Source organism: Chelonoidis abingdonii, chromosome 12 (assembly GCF_003597395.2).
Source record: "Chelonoidis abingdonii isolate Lonesome George chromosome 12, CheloAbing_2.0, whole genome shotgun sequence".
Classification (NCBI taxonomy): Eukaryota; Metazoa; Chordata; order Testudines; family Testudinidae; genus Chelonoidis; species Chelonoidis abingdonii.
The window spans coordinates 1,816,028-1,842,272 of record NC_133780.1 but is presented as its reverse complement, the minus strand read 5'-3'; the positions used below and the strand labels follow the sequence as shown (position 1 = coordinate 1,842,272).

Here is a 26,245-nt window from a genome sequence, read left to right as displayed (position 1 = left end):
CAGAATCTTTGTTATAAATAAGAAAGTTGTCTTATTTTCATCTCTTATCCAAAAATGACTGCAAGCATTTTCCTTTCAAACAATAACAAAGAAACGCCAAATTTTTATGTGGGGAAAAATATTTCAGCACAAAAAGATTATTTTTAAGGAAAAAAACGTCAAGTCTGTGTTAATGAAACTGTCAGGCTGTAAAATTTAAAACGGATCAAACAAAACACCTTTTCCATCCAAAACACAGGAACTCGTGGCCACAAGATTTCATTGGAACCAGTAGTTTAGCAGGATATGAAACAGGAACAGACATTTATTTGGACAAGAAAGTTAGAATAGTGAAGGTTCAAAATTAAGGCTCTTAATTCATCGCAGTTAACTCACGCAATTAACTCAAAAAAATTAATGCCGATTAAAAAAATTCATCGTGATTAATCGCACTGTTAAATAATAGAATACCAATTAAAATGTATTAAATATTTTGGATGTTTTTCTACATTTTCAGATATATTAATTTCTATTGCAGCACAGAATACACTGTATATTATTTTGATTACGAATATTTGCACTGTAAAAATGATCAAAGAAATAGTATTTTTAAATTCACCTCATACTGTAATGCAATCTCTTTATCGTGAAAGTTGAACTTACAAATGTAGATTTTTGTGTGTTACTTAACTGCAATCAAAAACAAAACAATGTAAAACTTTAGAGCCACAATAGCGGGACCATTCCCCCATATACATGGACTTGCCACTGTCATTTATTCATTGACAAAATTTGCTGAATTTTAAAACATTGTGCCCAGGAATTCCCTCAGGAATATGGGGTGCTGGGCAGTTGGGAGGAGGGGCTGTGAGAGGGGTGTTGGGCAGTTTGCAGGAGGGCCTATAAGGGGGATGTCTGTGGGTGGGGGTTGCTGGGCAGAAGGGGGTGGGGGGTATTGGGCAGGGTAGTGGTGTGGGGGGAACGCTGGCAGCGCAGGGCTGGGTTTGTGGGTGCAGGTGGGAGGGAAGTGCAGGGGTGGGGGTGAAGCCAGCACAATTAAACTCTTTCTAATGAAGTGCACGTGGCAAGTTTTCCAGTACTGTCAGCTTCTGTTTGTGTTGCTAGGAGCAAGTCAGGCAGAGGGGCATCAGTTTCATAATACTGCCTAGGGTCCCATAATCCTAAGGCCGGCCCTGCCCGCACCCCACTCCCTGCAGCAGCAGTCTGCCCGCCGCTGTGTTCCTAGTGCCGGGCACAACTGGAGCAGTCCCATGATTTGCTCTTTGTTCCCCAGATGGAGCAGCACACTCAGCTGTCAGATACTTCCCTCCAGCGTTGAAAAAGGAGGAGCACATGCCTGCAGGGCAGCAGAGATCAAAACAGTGCCTGTGGGATACTGAGGGAAGCCAGTTCTGTCTACAAAACAGAAGCAGCATCTACACTGACTCTTTGTCACTTTAACTTTGCTGCAAAAGGCTTCATGCCTCTCCTTGAGGTGGTTTGGCTTTGTCAGCAAAACAGCAGAGTTTTGCAGCCAAAAGTAGCTTTGTAGTGTGTGCACCTTCCCTCTTTTGTCAGCAAAAGGCAGGTTTTGCGGACAAAACTTTCTAGTGCAAACAAAGCCTAAGTACAGGAGACAGACGAAAATGATACAATCAACATCTGTGAATTGGAACAATTAACTCTCCTTTGAGGCTGTGACCTGAGATAGCACCACACTTGCAAGAAAAATTCATATTCTAAACACCAGTTCAGACTCTTGAAAATCTATTGGAATATCTTCTGTCTACAGAATACATAGTCTGCTTTCATGTCAGAAGTTAAATTCTACAGGACTGCAGTGACATGCTTCCAAGTGCCTACCTAAGGCTTTATAAAACGTCCCAGGACTCAGTGGTTCTCAGCCTATGGTCCGCGGACTCTGAAAACTGACTGAACAGAATTCAACAACATATGCAGACAATACATTTCCATAGGGGCCCACATCTTCATTCAAAAATGTTTTAGGGGTCTGCAAATAAAAAAACGGGTTGAGAATCACGGCCATAATTCAATCCATGTTCCTGTCCTTGACTTGTGCTTTCCCTGTTCATATCTCCTCATTTCAGAAACAGCTAGAAACTGAGAGGCAAATAAAGCAGGAGATTGTGTCTGAATATCAGCAACTGCACCAGTTTTTGGAGAAACAAGAGCGACTTCTGCTGGCCCAGCTGGAAGAGCTGAATAAGGAAATTGAAAAGAGGAGGGCTGACTATGTTGCCAACTAATCTGCGGAAATCTCTTCTTTCAGTCACAGTGGGATGGAGCAGAAGTGCCAGCAGCTAGCGAGTGAATTCCTGCAGCTGAGATGGTTTTAGAAACTCCCTGGAATCTTTCTGAGGGAAAGAAAATCTCCTAAACCTTCATTTTTGGAGGGTAAGATTAAGATCAGAACACACAGTATTGTTACAGTATACATTATTTTTCCTTAAGGGCTTGATCCAATGCCTATTACAGTCAATGGAAAAATATTTCTTGAGTACAATGGGCATTGGATCAAGCCCTATATGAAAAAAAAATCTTCTTTTGAATTCTAGTTGGAGAAGACGCCTATGAAAATGGCAGACTCCAATTCGTTTCAGTTTTGCATTTGACAGAAGCTGAGCAACGTTACTGGTGGCTGCCCAGATCTTTCCTAAAAACAGAAAAGTCGATTCTTTTCTCTTAGAATTTGTAACTAGCGGTTGGGTTACCCATATGGGCTAGAGTGCAGGCGAAAGGGCGAGCAGTGGATCTCCGCAGAGATCTAAGAGTTTAAAAATGAGCCTTTTGGAAAATCAGAGAGGAACATCTCACCTCATTCTCAGAACTCTTTCTGCGCATACATCACATCCCCTGGACATATTATTATTAGCAAATGCACAAGTGGAACAAAGAATTGGAAAATTCAACATACAAAAATAGACATTTCTGTTTCATCTCTACTTTATAGGTCAAAAGAAAAAATGTTAAAAATGTCAGAAGGGGTTAGGTAGACATCACCTATTCACAGACATGCCAACTGTCATGAATGAATCGTGAGAGAGGCGATTTCTGAGTAAAATTAAGCCTCACTCATGATCTCACCATAGAGCTGTGGCTGAAAAAAATCCCGACATTTGAGAGCTCTAAAAATGAGGCTGAATTTTACCTAGAAATCCTGTCAGTGCCCTGAGCGCGGCTGGGGCTCCTGCTGTCACCACCCCAGTGCAGCTGCTCCCCTGCCGGCCTGGGAAGTGGGAGAGGGGCCCCCACTGTAGCCCCCAGGCCTAGGGAGGATGAAGAGCCCTAGGAGGAGCGGAGGTGGGGCTGGGGGGGCTTTATTATGGCCTGGGGGCTGCAGAGGTCTGAAGCGATTGGGGGGGCTGATGGGCTGGGGGGGCTGTATTGCTGGTGGGTTCTGAGCAGAGAGGATGAGTGCTGGGAGGGGGCACTGAGGGCAGTGGGGTAGGGATGCTGAACTGATGCGGGGTGATGATGGAGGCTGGGGAATGAATTGCGGAGGATAATCTGCTCGGAGCCTCCTATGCTGCCAGGGTCTCTAATCACATCTGTGGGAAGAGGTGGGTGCAGGAGGGGAAAGGTTCCAGGGCCTGATTGTCAGGCCCTTTTTTGCTGCTCTGTCAGACCAAAGGGGCCTTAATGTGCTTGGAAACAGACCCCAGAAAATAGCTCTGGTGCAAGGGAGCCTCCCTCCTGCTCCCGTCCGTGTGAAGTTGGCACAGGGGCTCTACAGCAATTCTGCCCCCAGCCATTATTGTAGCAGTGGGTTAGGACCATCCTGGGGGCCAGGACTGGCCCTAGGGGGCTGTGGGGAGGAAGTGACGGATTTGTTTCTCCGGGAACTGACCACGCCAGCCAATCACACCAGCCTGTGGAGCCCCCCAAAGCGCAGGGCCAGGCGCGGTCACCCCGATTCACCCTCCCCAAGGGACGGCTCTGCTGAGGGCACAGACAGGAGGCATCACACTCTGGCTGCTCTCTGCTTTGCAGCCCTGAGGCCCCTGGAACGAGGGGCCGGGGAGACTAAAGGAAGGACAAAGCTGGCTTAAAACCACCTCCCTCTAGCCCCCCCTTGTCTTCCCCCCCCAAGCACAAGGATGGAATCACTGAGACTCAGACTCTGGCTCTGGGGGCCTGGCTCAGCGGAGCTGATCCTTTCACTCTGTCCCTGAACTGGCTCCGTCAGGGTGTGAATCCCCCCTGCCCATGGCTGAGATCTCAGAGCTGCTCCCCATGCAGAGCTGGGTAAATCCGGGAGGTTGCCTGGTTCACTCCCCAGCTGGGGCAGGTTCTGTCACTGACACGATCAGACAGACCCTGCCCCAGGGCTGAGCTCTGCCCCTCACGCTCTGATTCTCTCTCTGCAGCGAATGTGACCCTGGATCCAGATACGGCGCATCCCAAACTCATCCTGTCTGTGGATCGGAGAAGTATGAGCTGGGGAGTCACACAGCAGGACCTGAGTCCGGAGCTTCAGCAACACGTAGCAACACGCGGTGCCCATACTCAGGGAGAAGTGGCTCACCGCTGCCCTCTGGAAATTGGCCACCCCATGATGTTACTGGTCTGCAGCCATTGACAAGGTGCTGGCCAACCAGGTCACGACGCTGGGTAACGCTCAGGCAATCACTGGTGGCAAACTGTGTCGGGACAGCCGATGGGACCCATGTGCCTGTCATTTGACCCCCTACTCAGGGCACAGAATTTATAAACACAAAAAGGTATTTCTCCATGGTGCTCCAAAGATGGACACTAACCAAACTTCTTTCCAGGTAACCATTGTCTCAATAAACTGTTGAATTTTCGCCCAGCGCTGGCACTGCAGGGAAAGGCTGGAGCAAGGGTGGCAGGAGGGCATGGGCGGGAGGAAGGCAGCCCCATGGCCATGCGGGGAGGGATGTGGACACCAGCTCCTCAGTGCTCCAGGGTTGCCCCCCTGGAGATGAGCCCTCGGACACACCCCTGGAGCATGGTGGAACCAGGACATGGGGCCAGGGAAGCAATCCCAGGGCAGGGAGATGCCAGGCCCAAAACAAGTTGGGAGGCTGCACAGGACCGAAAATCCATGATGTTCAGGCCGGGGAGTGAGACAGGCAGGTTGCCAAAGCCACTGAAGCTGCAGCACCAATCCAAATCAAGCTCTGGTGCGGCACACGGAACATCTCTTGGTTCACACACACCACAGTTCCATGCAGTGACTCCACCAGACACAAGCACTGGTGAGTTCCTGTCCTCAGCCCCTTTGGGGAGTAAACTTTGGAGAAGGTCTGGCTCCTGGCCTGGCCCTTATCTCCCCACCTTGCAACAGCCTGTGATGCTCCTATGACCCACAATGCTGAGGGAAACTGCTCTTCTTGGCTTTAGTGCCCAGCTGTATCTATGGCGATCCTCACCGTGGGCTCTGGGTGCCTTGCCCATGTCAATTAAGTTATCCACACAACCACCCATCTCTGAGGCACTGCTCAGCTATTTCATCGCATGAGCCCCCTCCTGTCTATCTTGGGACCGCCCCCCCCTTCAGATTCCCCATCTAACCGGGACACCTCCACCCCCATTTGGCCATACAGAAAGGGAGAGTGTCCTGGGTGTAGTGTAGAGGAGCCCACCTGCGGTGTTGTTGGGCCATTTCCATCACCCTGAGGGCTGGGGACCCCATGTTAGATGAAGAATCCCCTGCTCCAGTGGAAATGGGAAGTCTATTCCTGGCTCTGTATAATGATTTCAATATTTTAAAGTTCTGCATATTTCATTTGTTAAAATAACACAATATAATCGTGCCAGTTTTAATTATTATGACCTTCTGCAGTACAGTTTAAATGAAGTATTACTCAGAGTTCTGTATGAATATGCCTAGTAAGGAATCTATTTGTCAGAAAAAAATTTCCTGATAAATTATCAAAATAACTATTCAGCCTTTCCTAAGCACATGATAGTGAAATCAAAAATACTTGGTAACATAGGCACCGACTTCCCCCTTTTCCTGTGGGTGCTTGTAAATGGGTCGAGACTCACCACCCGCGGTGCCTCCTGCTGGTGACTCCGGGAATTGCTCGATTCCAGTGGGGCGCCCCCTCCTGGTGGTGTCCTGTCCGTTGTTCTGCCCTCTGCTGTCACTGGACCCGCGTTGCTTCCCGCTCAGCGGCGTCCTCTTCGAGGCCACTGCCCTCCGGCAGTGTCCCTTAGTCCATCTGGACCCCCTTCCGGGGATCAGTGATCAGCAGTCCTCCACTCCAGCCACCATGTGCAACCACACACCCCAAAGTCTAATCCCTCTTGTCAGGGATCGGGCATAGTCTATAATGGCCACTCCCTATGGCCAATGGCTGGATGTCCTGCAAGGGGGGCACCCAGGCCTGCCCTCTACTCTGGGTCCCGGCCCAGGGACCCTCTGGCATCAGCCTCGCTGTCCTCTTTCTTTCCCCTCCTCTGTCTGTTCCCCTGGGCTGCTTCTCCTACGGCCCCTTGCACCCGCTAGACCCTTCCCTTCAGGGCCTGCAGCCTGGCAGCTATGGGCTAGAGCCTTCTAGCCTCCCTGATCCTGCTCAGCGCTGCGCTGTCCACAATGCTAGTCTCCCCCTTGGAGACTGACCTTCCCCTGTCAAAGGCCTGGGACAGACTGACCGCTCCTGCTCTGGGCAGCCTTTATATACGGGTGAGCCTGGCCCTGATTGGTTCCCTCCGATCTGGGCCCTGATTGGCTCCCCATAAGCCCTTTTCTGACTGGCTCCTGGCTGCGCAGGTTCCCTGGGCTGCCACAGCCCATCCTCCCGGGGAGTGGGGCAGTCCCCCCCACTACAGTGCTCAACCTCCCTTCTGCCCCTGGCCTTGCCCCCACTTCACCCCTTCTAATGAGGCCCTGCCCCTTCCCCTGTGGGGTGGTCACCCGCTCCAGCCCTAAAAGGGCAACAGGCAGCCCTGGGAGAGGGCTGGGGCTGCGAGCCAAAGACTAGGTGGATGGGGAAGCAGCCGCAGCGGGGGGCATGCCCCAATCAGGCCCAGCCAGCCCTATAAACGGAGCTCAGAGAGTTTCTCTCTAGCAGTGGAGAGGGATGGACCTGGCTGCCTGGGAGCTGAGCAGGATACCCAGAGTGGAGCAGGGCTGGGGAAAGGCCAAAGGAGCTGGGGAGCTCCAGCCTGGAAACCTCCCAGGCTGTGGGCCTTGCTAAAGGTTGGGAAGGGTCCTGGGGTTGCAGGGGCAGCCCAGGGCAGGCAAGGGCAGCAGGTCCAAACCCAAACCCCCCCTTGCCAGTGATGAACGGTTTATAGACTGCAGTCTGCCCCAGGGCACGGGAGCTAGATGGTGACTGGCAGTAGCCACTGAGGCAGGGTCGGGATAGAGGGTGGAGGTTCCCCAGGGAGGGGAGACCCAGAGAGTGGGTGTACTGCCAAGGGGCAGCATCTAAGCTAAATGGGCACTGAGGTCTGGGAGGGACACGGCGGCTCGAGGCATGTGGGATACCGGCCTGCAGAGGGCGCTCCAAAGACTGGAAAAGCTAATTCCATGGATGACCAGCGGGAGGCGCTGCACAGGTGAGTCATCACCCTGCTACAAACCCCTTCCTCAAATTCCCTCCCTGCCCCCACCTCCTCCCCTGAGCACGCCAGGTTCCCGCTGTTCTTCCTCCCCCAGCCCCGAGCTTGCTACAGCTGTTTGGCGGTGGCTGGGTGGGAAGCACTGGGAGGTAGGCGGAGGAGCAGGGACAAGATGCACTCGGGGGGGTAGGAGGAGCCAGGAGGTGGGGTGGGAGGGTGGGGGATGAGGGGAGCTGGCTGCCGGTGGGTGCAGAGCACCGACTAATTTTTCCCCATGGGTGCTGCAGCCCTGGAGCACCCACGAAGTCGGCACCTATGCTAGGTAACCACCACCCTGCGTTTCAGTTACAAGCCTGGATTTTCATTTACATTACATTCCAAAAGGACCAAACAGCAAAATACATAGAATGTCATTTTAAATTATTCAGCACTTTCACACAGGTAAGTCAGACATTTTTTGCTAATCGTTGTCCTGCATTTCAGCACAATGCAGCATTTGGCCTACAAAAGATGATGCTCACAATGCAGTTAGTGCACATCAGATGAAGTGGGGAGGGATCGCTCAGTGGTTTGAGCATTGGCTTGCTAAACCCAGGGTTGTGAGTTCAATCCTTGAGGGGGCCATTCAGGGAGCTGTGGCAAAAATCTGCCTGGGACTTGGTCCTGCTTTGAGCAAAGGGTTGGATTAGATACCTCCTGAGGTCCCTTCCAACCCTGATCTTCTATGAAGTAAAGTGGGAAAAAATCAACATTAGAACCATTAACTAACATTTTATTTGTGCTCAAAATCTTTTTTTAATAGGTAAGTAAAATATTTCTCATTATGAACAAGCATGATAAAAGGCAACTAGATGGGCTATCTAGGCAGGTTAATTTTCATTAGTTTTACAAAGGTATTGGTAAGGTGTTGAAAGGCTATTCCTAGAAGCAAATCAACCCGTCACTGTTGCAAGCTATTTTCCCCTCTCCCTACAATCCAAGTTTACCAGCAGATATTTAAGACTGTGACTGTCAGCATAGCAAATCCGGACCATTTCCCGTCAGCATAGTTGGTTCATGCTTCCTGCTTCTTTCCTCCAATAAATGAAGTGACTAAAATCAAAAGCACGAGACCCGAAGCGGTTGAACGCAGCTGAGTCCCAGAGTCCTAGATTAGAAGGCACCTCCATTCTATTGCCCAGAACAGCAAAGAGGAGCACAGGCCACTGGCTGCACAGAGGCAAGGGACCTGCAGCTCCCCCCGGGACTCAGTGACGAGACTGCACCTGGCAACCTTGCCACAGCACAACGGCCAGGCCTGCCCCACGTCTGCCCCCAAAACACGCTAGGGCCCAGATGCTCCGCACCAGGTGCACCATGATAGCAAGCAAGAGGGTCAGTCTCGCATGCATGCCCAGGCCCACCCCGCATCCTGCGAGGTGGTGATTTTTGTCCCCCCCGATGCCCGAACCAATGTGTGTGCTCAGGAACGCTGCCCAGGAAGGGCCCAAACTTCTCCCCTGCTTCTGTTAAAGTAAGTGTAAGTGGGGTTGGGGAACTTTCCTGGCTTCTGCACTACCCCGGTGAAGTGGGCTGGCGAAAGGATCAGAGTCTGCGCTCCCACTTCCTTTACCCAGAGGCCTCCCTGCCCTTGAGGACTCTCCCCTTCCACTCTCCTGTCTGGCAGAGCCCTCATAACCTGGACAAGGCTGGGCCCAGGATTCCTGGGGGGCTCAACCCCAACCTTGTCATGGTCACTTAGGGCAGGGGCCAGGGTGTCCCCACTCTGGAGGGCTCTCTGCACTGGGCACTTCCCTGACCCACTGATCATCACATACAGTTCAAAGCAAATACAATTGATTAAACAGCCACCAATTTTATGAAAAATAAAGAAAAAATGGGAAAGGTGAAAGGAAAACCCATCACCCCACTCTGTGGCCAGGGGATATCACAGCCAGCGTCTCTGGAGGGTAAAGGCAGTTCACAGTCTGCTCCTCACACATCCCAGGCCTCCTCCTCAGAAGCAAGTCTGATCTCTGGGCTGCTTCTCTGGTTCTCTCTGGCTTGCACAGCTCTGTGCCTCAGCTCAGCTTGAGCCTCCTCTCTGCTCAGCTCAGTCCCACTCTGGCCCAGGCGATTCCAACTCACATGGGACCCCCCATCCCCACCCCGGCCTCCTGACTCCCTCATTAGGACGCCCACCCTGTCCATCAGGCTGACCTGGAGTGTTGGCCTCTTCCTGTTGCTCCTGGGGACTGTCAGTCTCAGGGTCCTGATTTCCCATCAGCCCTTCCCCTTTCTTTTGGTGCTGGGAGGTAGCCAACATAAGAACGGCCGCACTGGGTCAAACCAAAGGTCCATCCAGCCCAGTGTCCTGTCTGCCGACAGTGGCCAATGCCAGGTGCCCCAGAGGGAATGAATAGACCTGGGAATCATCAACTGATCCATCCCCTGTCGCCCATTCCCAGCTTCTGGCAAACTCCAGCCCTGCCCATCCTGGCTAATAGGCCCCTTACATAAGGTTTTAAGCAAGCAAAGTTATCACATCAAATTCACAACAGGCTTTGAGTTAATGAATCAGCAAGTTGATGAGAACGTGGCAAGAGCCCACATCTGTTTCACGTGCTGGGTGAACGCAATCCCAACTTAAATCAATAGGTTAACATGGTGCATAGCTGATTCTTAGCTATGTGATATCTGGCAACCCAAGCTCTGCTCTATAGTCCTTGGACCGATACTTGGATTCCTCCAGGGTTGCTATTTACTGAGTCATCTAGTCACTGTGATGCAGGAGAGATTAACAGCCTCTAACTTGCCTTTTGAACAGCCATAGTTCCTGGAAGCGTTACTTTACTGTCTTATTCTGGTGCCTCAGAGCCCCAGTCATACCATGGCCCAGGCATTGCATAACAGAGTCTTGAGGAGGACGGCTTTGAAGGTGGCTGCTGAAGTACCATTTTAGATGTTTCCAGGGAGCTCCTCCCGAGCATGAGAGGTAGCCTGGGAGATGCTGAAAGGGGCTTGTGTAACGATGCTGGCTTTGGTGGGACACTTCTGTGGGTATCAATCCAGGACAAATTGCTTAGAACAGGGCAATTACAGCTCAAGGCTGGCGTTTCTCCACCTCACAGGCACAACAAACCAGCCAGACAGAGAGGACTTTGGTCTCACCCCACTGGCTAACCACAGGTCACACAAGCAATTCCCTTAGACACTCCAGTTTCCCAGTATCACCACCAGTGCCTGTTGTTATGGGGAGGAATGGTTACGAAAACCAATACCCCAGTAAAAGAAAAAAGGTTCTCCCGATTCCAAAGCACATGGCATGAGTTCTGTCCATAGGCATGTCCCTGCCTTGCTGAGTCACAAGGCGTGTCTGCCTTCTCTCAATGGGTCAGTTGTAGCTGTTGTCCTTAATGGGTCATCAAGCAGGCTAGGCAGAGCTGACACCAAGTTGTCTGGGGTATCACCCAGAAGCAGAGCACAAGTTTGAAATACAGGCAGGATAGAGCCAATACTTACAACGTTAGTACAAAAATGCTACATGCACCCAGATAGCATAATCATAACCAGCAAACCATAACCTTGTCTTAAACACCTTATTTGACCCCCTCTATACAAGATTTGGTGCCACTACAGGACCTTGGCTGCAACAATGATCTATACAGTCCCAGTTTGTGTCAATAACCTCACAGCTTGTTTAAAAGTTTAACAAGCAGGGCAATCATGTGCCAACCAGCAGCATGAATGAGAGATGATAGGTTGGGTGGGAATCAGCTGGGAAGGGCCTTGGAAGTGAAGACAAGCTGCTGGTGTTTGATGTGATAGGGAAAGGGGAGTCAGCGGAGGTATTCAAAGAGGGGAGTGACCTGGTCTACGTGACAGGCTAGGAGAAGGATCTTTGCAGCAGCTCACTGGGCAGGGCGAGGTTGCATTTGTCAAGGCCAGGGAGAAGGATGTTGCATGTGAGATGAAGAGAGCCTAGATGAGAGTTTCAAACTGATGGATGAACAGGAAAGCTTGGATCTTAGATATATTCTGTTGAAAGAATCAGCCAGATTTAGGCATATCCTGGATATGGGGACCTAAAGAGAGGTCCAAGTTGAATATGACACCAAATTATGGGCCTGACAGGCAGGATAAACTATATGAAAAGTTTATTCAGTGAAAAATGCTGTTTCAGTTGAACTAGTCATGACTTCGATGCAAATTTCCTGAACAGTTTTTGCCAAAAAATTCTTTGCCATGACTTTTATGCCAGTCACAGAATGGAGGCAGTCACTTCATCACTTTGAGGCCAGTGGTTAGAGTATTCACCTTGGATATGACAGACCCAGGTTCAATTTCCCCCTTCTGCTTGAATGTGGAGGAGGGATTTGAACTTAGGGAGGTCGCAGGTCTTACATCCCGGGTGAATGCCCTAACCCCTGTGCTAAAAGATAAATATCTCCTTCTCCTCCGGGTATCTTGTGAATTTAGCCTTTTAGCAATCCTTGGAACATCTTGTTTCAGGTCAAATGCTCATTTCACCCCAAATGCAATTTATTTATGTATTTATTTTTGCAATTTAGCAACATTTTCAGTTTGACTGGATCCAAATCAATTTTTCTCATTGCCAGTGACCTGAACAATCAGTTATTTTCCCAGTTCTAATTCCCTGGAGGTTTTTGTTTGTTTTTTGGGTTTTTTGCAGCTGTCTTCTAGTTAAAATCTGGCTTACCCTGCCACTTTAAAACAAACTGGCAAGCATTTTAAAAAGGTATGCCCCCCATCCCAGCACTCGGCTCTCATAACGCGGTTTGCCATCCTCCAGGTACACCATGAATACATTCTCCCCATTCCCTGATACAAAATGAAACTCCTTTTCCTCGTAACAGATCACCAGCCTTGCGTTCCTTTGTATGAAGCTGGGTTCTTGGCGAAAATTCTCCAGGGCATGTTCAAAGCAGGTTCTCAGCTTGTTGGTCATGCACTCTTGGGATTCCAGTCTGTACATCACTCTCAGTAGGTGTCTGATACTCAGCAGTTCTGTCTCGGGGGGTGACGGACACAGGTACATATGACTGTCCCTTTCTTTTCCAATATACGAGGGCTCTCCATTGTGGCAGAAGACAAAGATCCTGTCATCTCCATCGTTGTAGAGATATTCCAAGTCTTCCCGATTGCACTCGATCACCTTCTTGGTATCGTTCTGGACCAACTCGCACTCTTTGACCATTTTCAGCACATCGTTGAAGTAGGTTCTCAGCATCCTGGTCATCTTCCCCTTGGACTCCAGCTTGCTCCGCATTTGCAGCAGGTTCTCTGTGCTCAGAGGTTCCAGGTAGCAAGAATTGCTGACATGCGAAGTCCCCTCCATCCTCACAGCTTCCGTCTCCCTTCCTAAAAAACGGGACAGCTCCCCCCCACCAGCTCTCTCTGAAGATCTAAAAGAATCAAATAGATTAACAAATAAATCATTATCCAGAGCCCTGAACATGAGCTAGGATTCAGCTGGAGCAGTAAGAAAGGAGGGAGTTAGATACCCAACTTCCATTGAAAGGCAACTCCATTTGGTGCCTTGGGAAAATCTCTCCTGTATTTAGTCCTAATCTAGCTACACAATTCCAAGATTGTCGTTCTGTGCATGTGTCACTCTGAAGCCTAGAACATCTGAGCCAATGTGAAGCTGCTACCAAACTGATGGTCCATCTAGCCCAATGTCCTGTCTCTGACAGTGCCAGATGCTTCAGAGGGAATGAACACAACAGGGCAATTATCAAATGATCCATCCCTTGTCGCCCATTCCCAGCTTCTGACAGTCAGAGGTTTAGAGACACCAGAGCCTGGAGTTGTGTCCTTGCCCATCCTAGCTAATAGCCATTGATGGACCTCTCCTTCAGGAACTTATCTAGTTCTTTTTTGAACTCTGTTATAGTCTTGGCCTTCACAACACCCCCTGGCAACAGCTTCCACAGAGTACATTCTTGTGTTTGTTTTAAACCTGCTGCCTATTAATTTAATCTGGTGGCCCCTGGTTTTTGTGGTATGTGAAGGTGTAAATAACACTTTCACCACATAATTCATGATTTTACAGACCTCTATCATATCCTCCCCTTAGTCTCCTCTTTTCTAAGCTGAACAGGCCAAGTCTTTTTTATTTCTCCTTGTATGGAAGCTGGTCCATACCCCTAAACATTTTTGTTGCCCTTCCCTGCACCTTTTCCAATTCCAATATATCTTTTTTGAGACGAGTGATCACATCGACACGCAGTATTCAAGTATTAGTGGATTTATACAGAAGCAACACGATATTTTCTGTCTTATTGTCTATTCCTTTCTTAATGATTCCCAACATTCTATTCACTTTTTTGACTGCTGCTGCACATTGAGCGGATGCTTTCAGAGAACTCTCCACAATGACTCCAAGATCTCTCTCTTGAGTGGGAACAGCTAATTTTGACCCCATCATTTTGTACATATAGTTGGGATTATGTTTTCCTATTTGTTTTCTACAGCTCATTTGCATGCAACGTTGACAGTGGTTGTCTGAGGGAGACTGCACAAATGGATTACTTTGCCCAACTGCCTCTGTTAAGAACATAAGAATGGCCATACTAGGTCAGACCAAAGGGCCATCCAGCCCAGTATCTGTCTACCGATAGTGGCCAATGCCAGGTGCCCCAGAGGGAGTGAACCCAACAGGTAATGATCAAGTGATCTCTCTCCTGCCATCCATCTCCATCCTCTGACAAACAGAGTCTAGGGACACCATTCCTTACCCAGCCTGGCTAATGGCACTTGGCTACCCCCTGCGCCCAGGCTGAAATATGGGATAAAAGTCATCCCGTATTGATTTAGTATGAGACAGTCTTTTATGACATGGGACTGATGGCAACCTTGCATCGGGGCACAGCTGCCCCTGCAGGCCACAGACTGGAGGAGCAGGATTACTATAATAATTCCCTCTACTTCCCCATCACCGGCTTCGCAGCTAAGTCCTGGGCCGCTTTAGAACCAGCCCAGAGGATCTATGAGCAAGAAATCAGCTGAAAGTAAAATATCACTGACCCCCGTGCACCTAAAATAGCTGTGACTCACTCCCTAGATGGGCTGAGTCTATGGAAAAAAGAGAGCAAATCTGACTGTGATTTCAGCAAACACCTGACCTGCTCTCCAGTGCTGCTGAGGCAGGGTCTGGTCCTGGCTGGGATGATGTCTCTGAAATGCCAGCACCAGAAAGGGATAGTAAGGCACACAGGTGCAGTGACTTATTTTTTCAGTGAAAGTTTCTAGCCCTTGTAGTTCCAGAGAAAGGCTTGAAAATGTGAACTAAGTGTATCCCAAAGGCACAGAAAGATGAAGGTAACTAAAAAGAATCTGAAATTTATAGTTTTTGTTAACGAATTGTAACAAAGTTTGGCCAATCTCATGAACTGAGGGGGGTGGGGGTGGGGGTGGGCAGGTGTCTGTCTCAACATTTTTGAATGCTTGGAGTTATTTTCACATTAAATAAATGTCATTTGCCATTTTGTTGCCCAATCACTTAGTTTTGTGAGATCTTTTTGAAGTTCTTCACAATCTGCTTTGGTCTTAACTATCTTGAGCGATTTAGTGTCATCTGCAAACTTTGCCACCGTTGTTCTTCAAAGACTGATTCATCACCCGTATAACTCACTGAAAGTTCCCCAACCCAGCCTCTGCACCCACACAGGCATCACAAGCATCTCATTTTCAGAGATACAGCCGAACAAAAGAAACACAAAAATCCCAAATGCCACCCACACACAAATGTGTGACAACAAAGATTTTACTGACGAGTTTCAATTTGAAAGTCCTAGTCAGGAATGTTTAAGCACACACACAATTCCCAACCCCCGCCCCGTGCCATATATGCCACCATTATTATAACCACTTGGGGAGGGCAGTGGGAGTCGTAGTTAGAGCAGGGGAGGCCTGGGAGCCAGGACTCCTGGGTTCTATCCACAGCTCTGGGAGGTTAGAGCAGTGCCTGGTATGTTAGTGCTGTGAGCAGCTTGGCACTGGCTGTGGGATTCGCTTTCATATTTGACTCCTTAAAAGTCTGCATTTTTTAAAAAATAAATAAGTAAAAGCATGCCACGCTGCATGCAGGCCATTTGCCACAGACTTTGTATCTATCTTTCACCATGGGATACACAGCATCTTGGCTGTTGGGAGCATGTTACAGCATTAACGAAGTTTAAATGGTGTTAATCATCATAACTCTCTTTCTGACTGTGGATCTGTGGATCACTGACACGGTTTTCTTTCCACTATCAGGTTATAGAAATGTCGTGCTAGTCTGTCTTTCATAAATTCATAGATTCCAAGGCCAGCATAACACAGGCCAGAGAACTGCCCCACAATAATTCCTGTTTTAATTAGAGCAGATTTTCTTTGAAAACATCCAGTCTTGATTTAAAAATGTCCAGGGATGGAGAATCCACCATGACCCTTAACAAATCATTCCAGTGGTTATTTACCCTCCCTGTTAACAATTCCATTGGTTTTGAAATGGGGGAATGGAGTGAAATTTTCACTGCATTTGTGCCGACAGATGATCCAAGCTAAATTTTTCCCCTCAAAAACATTTTTGTCAAGAAGTGCTGTTTCATTGAACAAGAAATTTTTGATAACCAACAGTTTGCTATTGTAAAACCAAGTTTGATGGCAACATTAATCAAACAAAACAAAACAAAACAGAATCTGTTGGTTCTTTGCGGTAGTTTTTCTTCTCGGTTTTTGGTCACCTTTGGTATGGTCACTGGTCCTGTTCTGTGCATGCGTGTGTGTCTTCAGACACCACTCTGCTTCTAGACTTATTTTTATGTATTCTATCATTGCTTCTCTTTGTCTCTCTTTTTTGCATTCATTTATTGAACTTATCTCTTTTTGTGCATATGCTTGGTCAACAGTTGCGGGTACTTATTTTGTGTGTGTTTGCTTGTCTTTCACTCCCTTCCCCAGAATTTCATTCTTCTGTGAATTTTTGTTTAATCACGCTTAACTTTTGAAAAGGAAATTTTGCTATTTTGAAACTGAACATTTTCTTGTTGGGAAATTTGATTTTTGAGGGGGTTAAAAAAGCCTCCACTGTTAGCCAGTCAAAACTGGCAGTGCAGAAAACCTCCCCAAACCAAAACAATTCTCAAAAACAGCAGTCAAGCGCTAAATAATACCTGTGGATACAATTCTGTCACGGCAAAATTCATGGAAGTATCATGGAAAAAATTTACAAAACCAGAGTATAATCATGGAGGGGCTAAAGCCGAAGTCAAAAAACTCATGGACATCTCTGAAAATGGCAGAATTCCTGATCTCTGTGACAGAAGTGTAGCCTTAATAATACTCCTACAAATATCTCCAACCGGTAACCGAGCAACTGCACAAAAAGAGAAAAGTTCAACAAATGAATGCAAAAAGAGAGACAAAGAGAAGCAACGATAGAATGCCTAAAAAAAGAAACATGAAAAGGAGGCTAGAAACAGAGCGGTGTCTGAACACACTCACCTTCGGCGGCATGCCTGTGGAGGGTCGGCTGGTCCCGCGGCTTCGGTGGAGCCACGGGACCGGTTCACCGTCCACAGGCACGCCTGCGGGAGGTCCACCGGAGCCACGGGACCGGCGACCGGCAGAGCGCCCACCGCGGCATGCCGCCGTGCTTGGGGCGGCGAAATGTCTAAAGCCACCCCTGACACTCACACACAAAAAGTCAGGATCAATGACTATACAAAAGGTAACCACCAATTTAGAAGAAAAATTACCCCCAAAACAAACTTTCACCAAAATGTCCATGTTCAATAACAGGGCACTTCTTAACAAAAATCTTTAAGGGAAAAATTTAGGTGGATCATCTATTGGCATGACTGTGTGCATCTGCTAACACAAAATTTGGCTTCAGGCTTATGCCTTAATTTGGATGTCCACTTGCAATTGTTTTACCACACTCAGTAATATCTAGCTCCTATCTCAGATAACTCATCCAAAAGTCCCATTATTCTGCTTTCCCAGTAGGGTTTTACTTTCTGAGGCAGATTTCACAGCGAGACTTTGGGCAGGGCATACATACCACTCAAACAACACCAAAGTCCAGTCTTGCAGGCTTCAGCGATGAGATGGTGAATTCCTCTGGGAAAGAGTCAGTCCCAAAACTGTGGCCAGAGCCCTGAGTTTGGGCTTTCAGATTTCACTAGCCTATGAAGCACTCCCTTTCACGGGGTTGAAAATCATGTAAGTGGGGGACTGAGCCTTATTTTGCGACAATATTTTGAGTCACAACTGATCCATGAGCTATCTCCTTTCTTACTCACTCATGTATCAGCCCATTTCCCCGAAGCACAGAGCCATCATCAATTGTCTCACTATAAATCATTACAGAGAGGGTTGTCCGAATAACAGGAAAGGACAATTTTCTGGGTTGTGGGGAACGTCAGCCCAAGAACCTGGGCTTTTCTTAGTAAAATTCTCTACAGTATCTTGAAGTCAAATAGGGAAATTTGTCTTGCAACTAGGACACACGGTACTAATTGGGACCAGGGCCAGATCGGATGATCAAAAATTCGGATAATCTGGATAATGGGCAAAGAGCTTTCTATCCATTATTTTAAGATGCAGAGTTGCTTTTTAACTAGCTGTCACTTCCTGGCATACAGAAGAAAGATAAGAATAGTAAAAGACCAATATGACTCTAAAATCAAATGGAAATGCTACAAAAAGTGGAAATATGGACAAGCTGCTAAGGATGAGTGCATAAAAGACAAACATATAGGGGAACATCAGAAAGGCTAAGGCACAAAATGAGTTACACCTAGCAAGGGCCATAATATGCAATAAGAAGAGGATCTATAAATACATTAGAAGTAAGAGAAAGATGAAGGGAAGCGTAGAGCCTCTACTTAGTGGGGAAGAAGTGCTAATAACTGACAACATCAAGAAGACTGAGGTATTTAATGTCTGTTTTGCTTCAGTCTTCACTAAAAAGGTTAATGATGACCAGATACACACTAGGAACAAAACCCACTCTGCTGTGTTTTCGTAGAATCATAGAATATCAGGGTTGGAAGGGACCTCAGGAGGTATCTAGTCCAACCCCCTGCTCAAAGCAGGACCAACCCCAACTAAATCATCCCAGCCAGGGCTTAAAAACCTCTAATGAAGGAGATTCCACCCCCTCCCTAGGGAACCCATTCCAGTGCTTCACCACCCTCCTAGTGAAATAGTGTTTCCTAATATCCAACCTAAACCTCTCCCACTGCAACTTGAGACCATTGCTCCTTGTTCTGTCATCTGCCACCACTGAGAACAGCCGAGCTCCATCCTCTTTATTCACTCATATGTATTCTGAGAAGTTAGTTGTTTATCTGACTTCACAGGATTGGGCAGGGAACCACAGTAGGCATGACAAATTACAATTTTCATTTGTATTATAATTTCTACAGATAATGTTCGTTTTTAAGCATTTTTTATGTTTTTAACCCATTTAATTTTTCATAGTAGCAGAAAATGTGGCGAGGGGGGCAGGCATGGGTGTGGCAGACAATTATTTAATAGATGTAGACCTTGAGTCAAGAAATTAATGTTTAACAGGTGTTAAAACACAGATTGTCAATACTGCATTTGAAAACATACAAAGTAAAGAGATTGAAATCAAAGTATTTCTGAAGCAACACTTCTCTTACATTGCCTATCTGTAAATTTCTGTTCGTACTGGTGGAAATTTTTTTTGTCAGTTTCTGCGTGTACGGTGAACTCGACATTTACCACTTAAAAATGACATTTACCACAGACAAAACTTTCCAAGCCTAGACATAACAGCCCCAATTCTATTAGGCAGAAGTAACCTAGACTTCTGTAAAACAAATAATTTGCAGATAGCCACTTCCAGAAAAGCACAAGCAGACAAGGACAAAATCAAAAAGACTGAGGCAAAAAATGAGTTACGCTTAGCAAGGGCCATAATACGCAATAAGAAGAGATTCTATAAATACGTGAGAAGTAAGAGAAAGATGAAGGAAAATGTAGAGCCTCTACTTAAAGGGGAAAGAGATCAAATAACAGATGACACAGAGAAGGCTGAGGTGCTTAAAGTCTTTTTTGCTTCACTAACAAGATCATGACAAGTTGTTTAAGTTACCACAATTAATATTAACAAGAAGGGAGGTTCTTAGGCTCAAAAGTAGGAAAAGAACATGTTAAAGACTATTTAGATAAATTAGATTTATTCAAGTTGGCAGAGGGTGATGAACTTTACCTTAACTCCAAGGACACTCTAAGCTCTGGAACAGGCTTCCAAGGGAGGCAGTGAGATCCCTCCAAGGGAGGCAGTGAGATCCCCGTCACGGAGGTGTCTAACAAATTCCTGTCAAGGATAGTTTATGCAGATTTGGTGCTGTAGGGATGGAAAAGATGATCTCTTAAAGTCCCTTTCAGCTCCACATTTTTATAATTTCTGTGATTTTTCAGAAAAGAAAATCTACTTAATAAAAACAAAAAGCTATTTATAGAGAGGAAACATAAGGATAGAGACAGCCTGAAAAACAAACTGAGTTTTCAGAACAGTTAAGTCAGTCAGACTTGGGTCATGATTCGGCAAAACTTTTAGGATTCTGCTTACCTTGCATTGACTTCAGGAGGGCTAAAGCACCTGCATAAATTTAAGCACGTACCTAATTGCATAACTGAACTGGGGCCTCAGTTCATAAGGAGAAGACTTTAGATATAACAAAACCAAAAAAAACAGACCACGCAATAGCAGCCTCCTTACTGTTCGTGTCACAGCTACAATTATACACCACATAATTCCTAGAGCAGATGTTTCAGCAAAACATCAAACCTTGAGTGAAAAATTGCCAGTGATGGAGAATCCACTATGACCCTTAGGGAATTGTTCCAGTGTTTAATTACCTTCCCTGTCAAAATGTAGCATGTAAGCCCTATTTCCAGTCTAAATTTATCTAGCTTCAACTTCCAGCCATTCGATTGTGTTAAGACCTTCCTCTGCAAGATTGAAGAGCACATTATTAAATATTTGTTCCCCATATAGACTGTGATCAAGTCATCCCTTAACCTTGCCAATGTTTAAGTGGAATAGACTGAGCTTATGAGTTTATCACCCTATGTTCATGTGCATGATATGAAGAATTGTAGCTGCATGAATTGCAGAGAACGGCTAAGTCCATTGAAGTCCTACGGATTCTTAAACTGTGGATAGATGAACTGTGCACAGATAAATTGGAGATTTTGAAAAGCGAGGGGCCAACATTTTTAAAAATAGTAAAGGCTAAAGTTAGATGCCCAAATCTTTTTGAAAATCTCACTCAAGCCCTTCTTTTGGTGCTTAATAAGCAGCCTGATTTGAATAACTGGTGAGCACTTAGCAACAAGGATAAGGTGAGAATTAAATACAAAACTAAAGTAGAAAAAATGTACAAAGAAAATGGCATAGCTCCTCACATATCAACCTTCAGAAATGCATCTAAAACGACAGATCTAAGGGAGTTTAGCTGTGTGTCTTAGCTACATGTCTGTTAAATGATAGTGCAGAACAATTAGAAAATTATTTCCTTCTTAACAGGTGTATTGAGGGGTTTGCCCAGTTGTTGTTTTTTTCAAAGTCTCCCCAAAAATTTTCCTCTGGATCTACACAGAGGACGAGAAATTTCAGACAAAAAGTATCTAACCACCCAAATGTAGATTGGAAAGTTTCTTGCAGCCTTTGCTAGGAATGATCATATATCTAGCCCAGGAGACGGCAATCTGTCAGAAGTGCTGTGCCCAGTCTCCATTTATTCACTCTTATTTAAGGTTTTGCGTGCCGGTAATACATTTTAACATTTTTAGAAGGTCTCTTTCTATAAGTCTATAATATAGAACTAAACTATTGTTGTATGTAAAGTAAATAAGGTTTTTAAAATGTTTAAGAAGCTTCATTTAAAATTAAATTAAAATGCAGAGCCCCCCCCCCGGACCGGTGGCCAGGGACAGCTCCAGGCCCCAGCACACCAAGCGCGTGCTTTGGGCGCGGCATTGTCCGCGAGGGGGTGCTCTGCCAGTTCAGTCAGGGGGGCAGCAGGCAGGGCAGCCTTCAGTGCATGTCACGCGAGGGTCCTCTGGTCCTGGGTTTTTCGGTTGAGACGTGGGACCTAGCGGACCCCCGCAGACCACTCCGCGGGAGGTTCCACCGGATGCTGACAGGTACCGGGCGAGCGGCCAGAGTGCCCCCCGCGGCATGCGCCGTGCTTTGGGGCGGCAAAATATTCTAGAGCGCCCCTTGCCGGTGCAGGACTCTGGGCAGTGTGGAGTCCGCTGAAATCAGCGTTTGGCGTGCCACCGTTCGGCACACAGAGTCCTGAGTCCCATCTCCCCTCAACCCACTAGACCTCAGTCCCCTCCCAGATCTGGGATAGAACCCAGGAGTCCTGAGTCCCATCTCCCCTCAACCCACTAGACCTCAGTCCCCTCCCAGATCTGGGATAGAACCCAGGAGTCCTGAGTCCCATCTCCCCTCAACCCACTAGACCTCAGTCCCCTCCCAGATCTGGGATAGAACCCAGGAGTCCTGAGTCCCATCTCCCCTCAACCCACTAGACCTCAGTCCCCTCCCAGATCTGGGATAGAACCCAGGAGTCCTGAGTCCCATCTCCCCTCAACCCACTAGACCTCAGTCCCCTCCCAGATCTGGGATAGAACCCAGGAGTCCTGAGTCCCATCTCCCCTCAACCCACTAGACCTCAGTCCCCTCCCAGATCTGGGATAGAACCCAGGAGTCCTGAGTCCCATCTCCCCTCAACCCACTAGACCTCAGTCCCCTCCCAGATCTGGGATAGAACCCAGGAGTCCTGAGTCCCATCTCCCCTCAACCCACTAGACCTCAGTCCCCTCCCAGATCTGGGATAGAACCCAGGAGTCCTGAGTCCCATCTCCCCTCAACCCACTAGACCTCAGTCCCCTCCCAGATCTGGGATAGAACCCAGGAGTCCTGAGTCCCATCTCCCCTCAACCCACTAGACCTCAGTCCCCTCCCAGATCTGGGATAGAACCCAGGAGTCCTGAGTCCCATCTCCCCTCAACCCACTAGACCTCAGTCCCCTCCCAGATCTGGGATAGAACCCAGGAGTCCTGAGTCCCATCTCCCCTCAACCCACTAGACCTCAGTCCCCTCCCAGATCTGGGATAGAACCCAGGAGTCCTGAGTCCCATCTCCCCTCAACCCACTAGACCTCAGTCCCCTCCCAGATCTGGGATAGAACCCAGGAGTCCTGAGTCCCATCTCCCCTCAACCCACTAGACCTCAGTCCCCTCCCAGATCTGGGATAGAACCCAGGAGTCCTGGGTCCCGTCTCCCCTCAACCCACTAGACCTCAGTCCCCTCCCAGATCTGGGATAGAACCCAGGAGTCCTGGCTCCTAGCCCACCCCCCATTAATTCTCATTCCCTTGCCAGAGCTGGGAACATGGTGCACTCCACATACAAGGCAGGAATAAATGCAGAAGTAGGAGGCAGAAATTCACACACAAGAGACAAACTCTCACAAAACTGAAGCTGACTTACATTGCTGCACCTTGCTGACTTCAAGCTGCAAGCTGGTTTCCTATCAGGTTTCAACGACTGAGAATAAGTACTTTGAGCTGATTTCCTGCCACACTCACAGTCAGCATCATAGGGCTGGGAACTCGGGGCCCTGCTGCAACCCTGGGTTGGAAATTGTTTCCATCATATGCAAGGTTTACAGATTGGTTCAATGGCTCTCAGCACCCCCACTGTAGAAATTATTCCAGCCCCCGTGGTCCAGGTTCAAGGTTGCAATCAAGAGCAAAAGAGAGGAGTCTGCTCTTTTGGGTATCTCCCAGTGTCTTGCTGGTGTTATTTCAAACTCGCAACAACCCTGAGTGACTGTGCAGAGTTGGAGCCCTGGTCCAGGCACCTTGACCCCAGCAGCCTGTCCACAGCCCCACTCTGGCTTCCACCACCCTTGGTCACTACCAGGAAGATGACCCCAATGAGGGCCGGATTTAGGGGCAGGTGCTGGGCTTGGGGGGTTGTTTTTGTTGTTAGCGACAAAAGGGAAAATAGAATGTTTGAAGTATAATATTTCAGGTAGAAGAAATAAAGTTTTGTTGTTTCCTTATATATGGCATGAATAAATACAGATTTACAAACCCTAGCATGCAAATTTTATCTTCATATACGACAGGGATAAATCATGGCTGCAAATCATGTACCAACGTTGTGAAATGGGCTACAAATGCAATAAAAAAATAAGGTATTCGGATGTTTAACAAATGGAGATGGGGAGCAAAGATGCTCCTTGCCTGGGGCACCATTTCGTCTAGGGCCGACACTGAACCCAACAAACTCCCGATCCCAAATATCCTCACAATTCTGTGCCCTGAAGAGTTCAGTCCTCTCCTGGACACTTCAGAGAAATAGTATGCTTCATTGCTCCGGTAAAGTGATAAAACCAAATCACAGCTTATTAACGTAACTGGGATAAATACACTCTTCCCTTTAAACACTGTTCTGATGCTTTATAGTAATAGAAAACAAATGTATTAAAAATCGAACATAGGTTAAGAAAAAAGAATAAAGTTAGGAAGAGTTACAAGCAACTAAAAGTGAAAACACGCATCTAAAACTTAATCTAGCATGATACAGACTTTGTTCAAGATGGTTTTGCTCTATTTATCTTAACAAAGAGATGGTTAAGTGACTTGATCACGGTCTATAAGTACCTACATAGCGAACAAATGTTTAATGATGGGATCTTCAATCTGGCACAGAAAGGTCTAACACAATCCAATGGCCAAACATTGAAGCTAGACAAATTCTGAATGGAATTAGGCATAAATTTGTAACTGTGAGAATAATTAGCCATTAGAATAATCTGCCAAGGGTTGCGGTTGATTCTTCATCATCGCTGACAATTTTTAAATCAAGGTTGGATGTTTTTCTAAGAGGTCTGCTCAAGGAATTGCTTGGGGGAATTTCCCTGGCCTGTGTGATGCAGGAGGTCAAACTAGATCAGGAGTAGGCAACCTATGGCACGGGTGCCGAAGTTGGCACATGAGCTGATTTTCAGTGTCACTCACACTGCCCGGGTTCTGGCCACCAGTCTGGGGGGCTCTGCATTTTAATTTCATTTTAAATGAAGCTTCTTAAACATTTTAAAAGCCTTATTTACTATACATACAACACTAGTTTATTTATATATTATAGACTTAGAGAAAGAGACCTTCTAAAAACGTTAAAATGTATTGCTGGCACATGAAACCTTAAATTAGAGTGAATAAATGAAGACTCGGCACAGCACTTCTGAAAGGTTGCCGACCTCTGGACTAGATGATCACAGAGGTCTGTTCTGATCATGGAGTCTATGAATCTATAATTTAAGATGTAGTGACCTTGTCCACAGAAAAAGGCCTCTAATGTGATAAATCTCATCTTGGGTGACTGGATAAGTGTTTCTCAGAGCTTCTTGACACGTTCCAGACCTTTTGAAATTTTGGTGAACTCTCCTTTGTTGTTGTTGTTGACAATATCTGATGGTATCTCTGGATGGGACGTCAACTGCAGAGCTTGACACCAGATAAAGTGCTCCTGTGTTCTCGCATTCTCTGTAAGTTTTTGGCACTTTCAGCCAGCCATACAATTTAATGTCTTAATTTAGAGGCCAAATCAATGTTGCAGTGGCTGGGATTACAGAGAGGCTAAATCCGAGAAAAGCACCATCTAGAATGAAAATGTTCCACTCCCCAACAAAGACAAAAACATTTTGCAGCAGGAAAACAACTCGCCGTGCTGAAAGACATACTGAAGGGCTGAACTGTTTTCCGCTGCTGATGCTGAGTTTCCATACCACATCAAATACCACAAGTACATGTCTGCCGTTTAAGCGTAGGTGTAAATCCAAGTACACAATACAGCTTGGTTTTCTGAAACCTGTTTTTTTGAAAACCAAAAAAACTTAGCCAGCACTGAGTTGCAGAGTATGTACTACAAAGAAATATATATATATATATACATAAATAAATAAAAGGTGAGGTCCTAACCCAGGTTAAAATAGTGGTGACATGGCTTTTAACTGGGCCTTGCAGCTTGGGTTCAACCCCTGGCAGATCTACCAGCATTTTTGTGCAGAGTAGTCATACAGAGTCACAGCTGAATTGCTTACTCCACACCCTCAAGAAAGTTTTCTCACCAAGACTCCGATCCCACAAGCTGACCCCTGCACCCACATGAGACCTGTTGATTTAATAAAAACAACAAGGAGTCCGGTGGCACTTTAAAGACTAACAGATTTATTTGGGCATAAGCTTTCATTGGTAAAAAACCCACTTCATCAGATACATGTTTAGCTAAAGCATCTTTGATAGGATAACGAGTTTTATGGATACGGGAGAAGCGGTGGATGTGGTATACCTAGACTTTAGTAAGGCATTTGATACGGTCTTGCATGATATTCTTATCGATAAACTAGGCAAATACAACTTTGATGAGGCTACTATAAGGTGGGTGCATAACTGGCTGGATAACCGTACTCAGAGAGTAGTTATTAATGGCTCCCAATCCAGCTGGAAAGGTGTAACAAGTGGGGTTCTGCAGGGGTCTATTTTGGAACTGGCTTTGTTCAATATCTTCATCAATGACTTAGATATTGGCATAGAAAGTATGCTTATTAAGTTTGCAGATGATACCAAACTGGGAGGGATTGCAACTGCTTTGGAGGACAGGGTCA

The 26,245-nt window shown here is 46.9% G+C and overlaps 1 protein-coding gene and 1 long non-coding RNA gene across 2 annotated transcripts in view; both read right to left on the bottom strand.

Moving 5' to 3' along the window:
• The window catches only part of LOC142047630 (uncharacterized), a 196,075-nt gene that overhangs the window by 106,407 nt on the left and 63,423 nt on the right, over nucleotides 1–26,245 (bottom strand). The window lies entirely within an intron of this gene.
• Nucleotides 8,289–19,822, bottom strand: LOC116830665 (uncharacterized). Its single transcript, XM_032790273.2, has 2 exons — nucleotides 19,763–19,822; nucleotides 8,289–12,938 (listed from the first exon to the last, which is right to left on the bottom strand). Exon 2 carries the CDS (start codon nucleotides 12,869–12,871, stop codon nucleotides 12,242–12,244), a length of 630 nt encoding a protein of 209 aa, XP_032646164.2. The 5' UTR covers nucleotides 12,872–12,938; nucleotides 19,763–19,822; the 3' UTR covers nucleotides 8,289–12,241.

Bases quoted from the DNA above. Each gene is read 5' to 3' on its own strand.
- LOC116830665 (XM_032790273.2), bottom strand. From the start codon at position 12,871: ATGGAGGGGACTTCGCATGTCAGCAATTCTTGCTACCTGGAACCTCTG.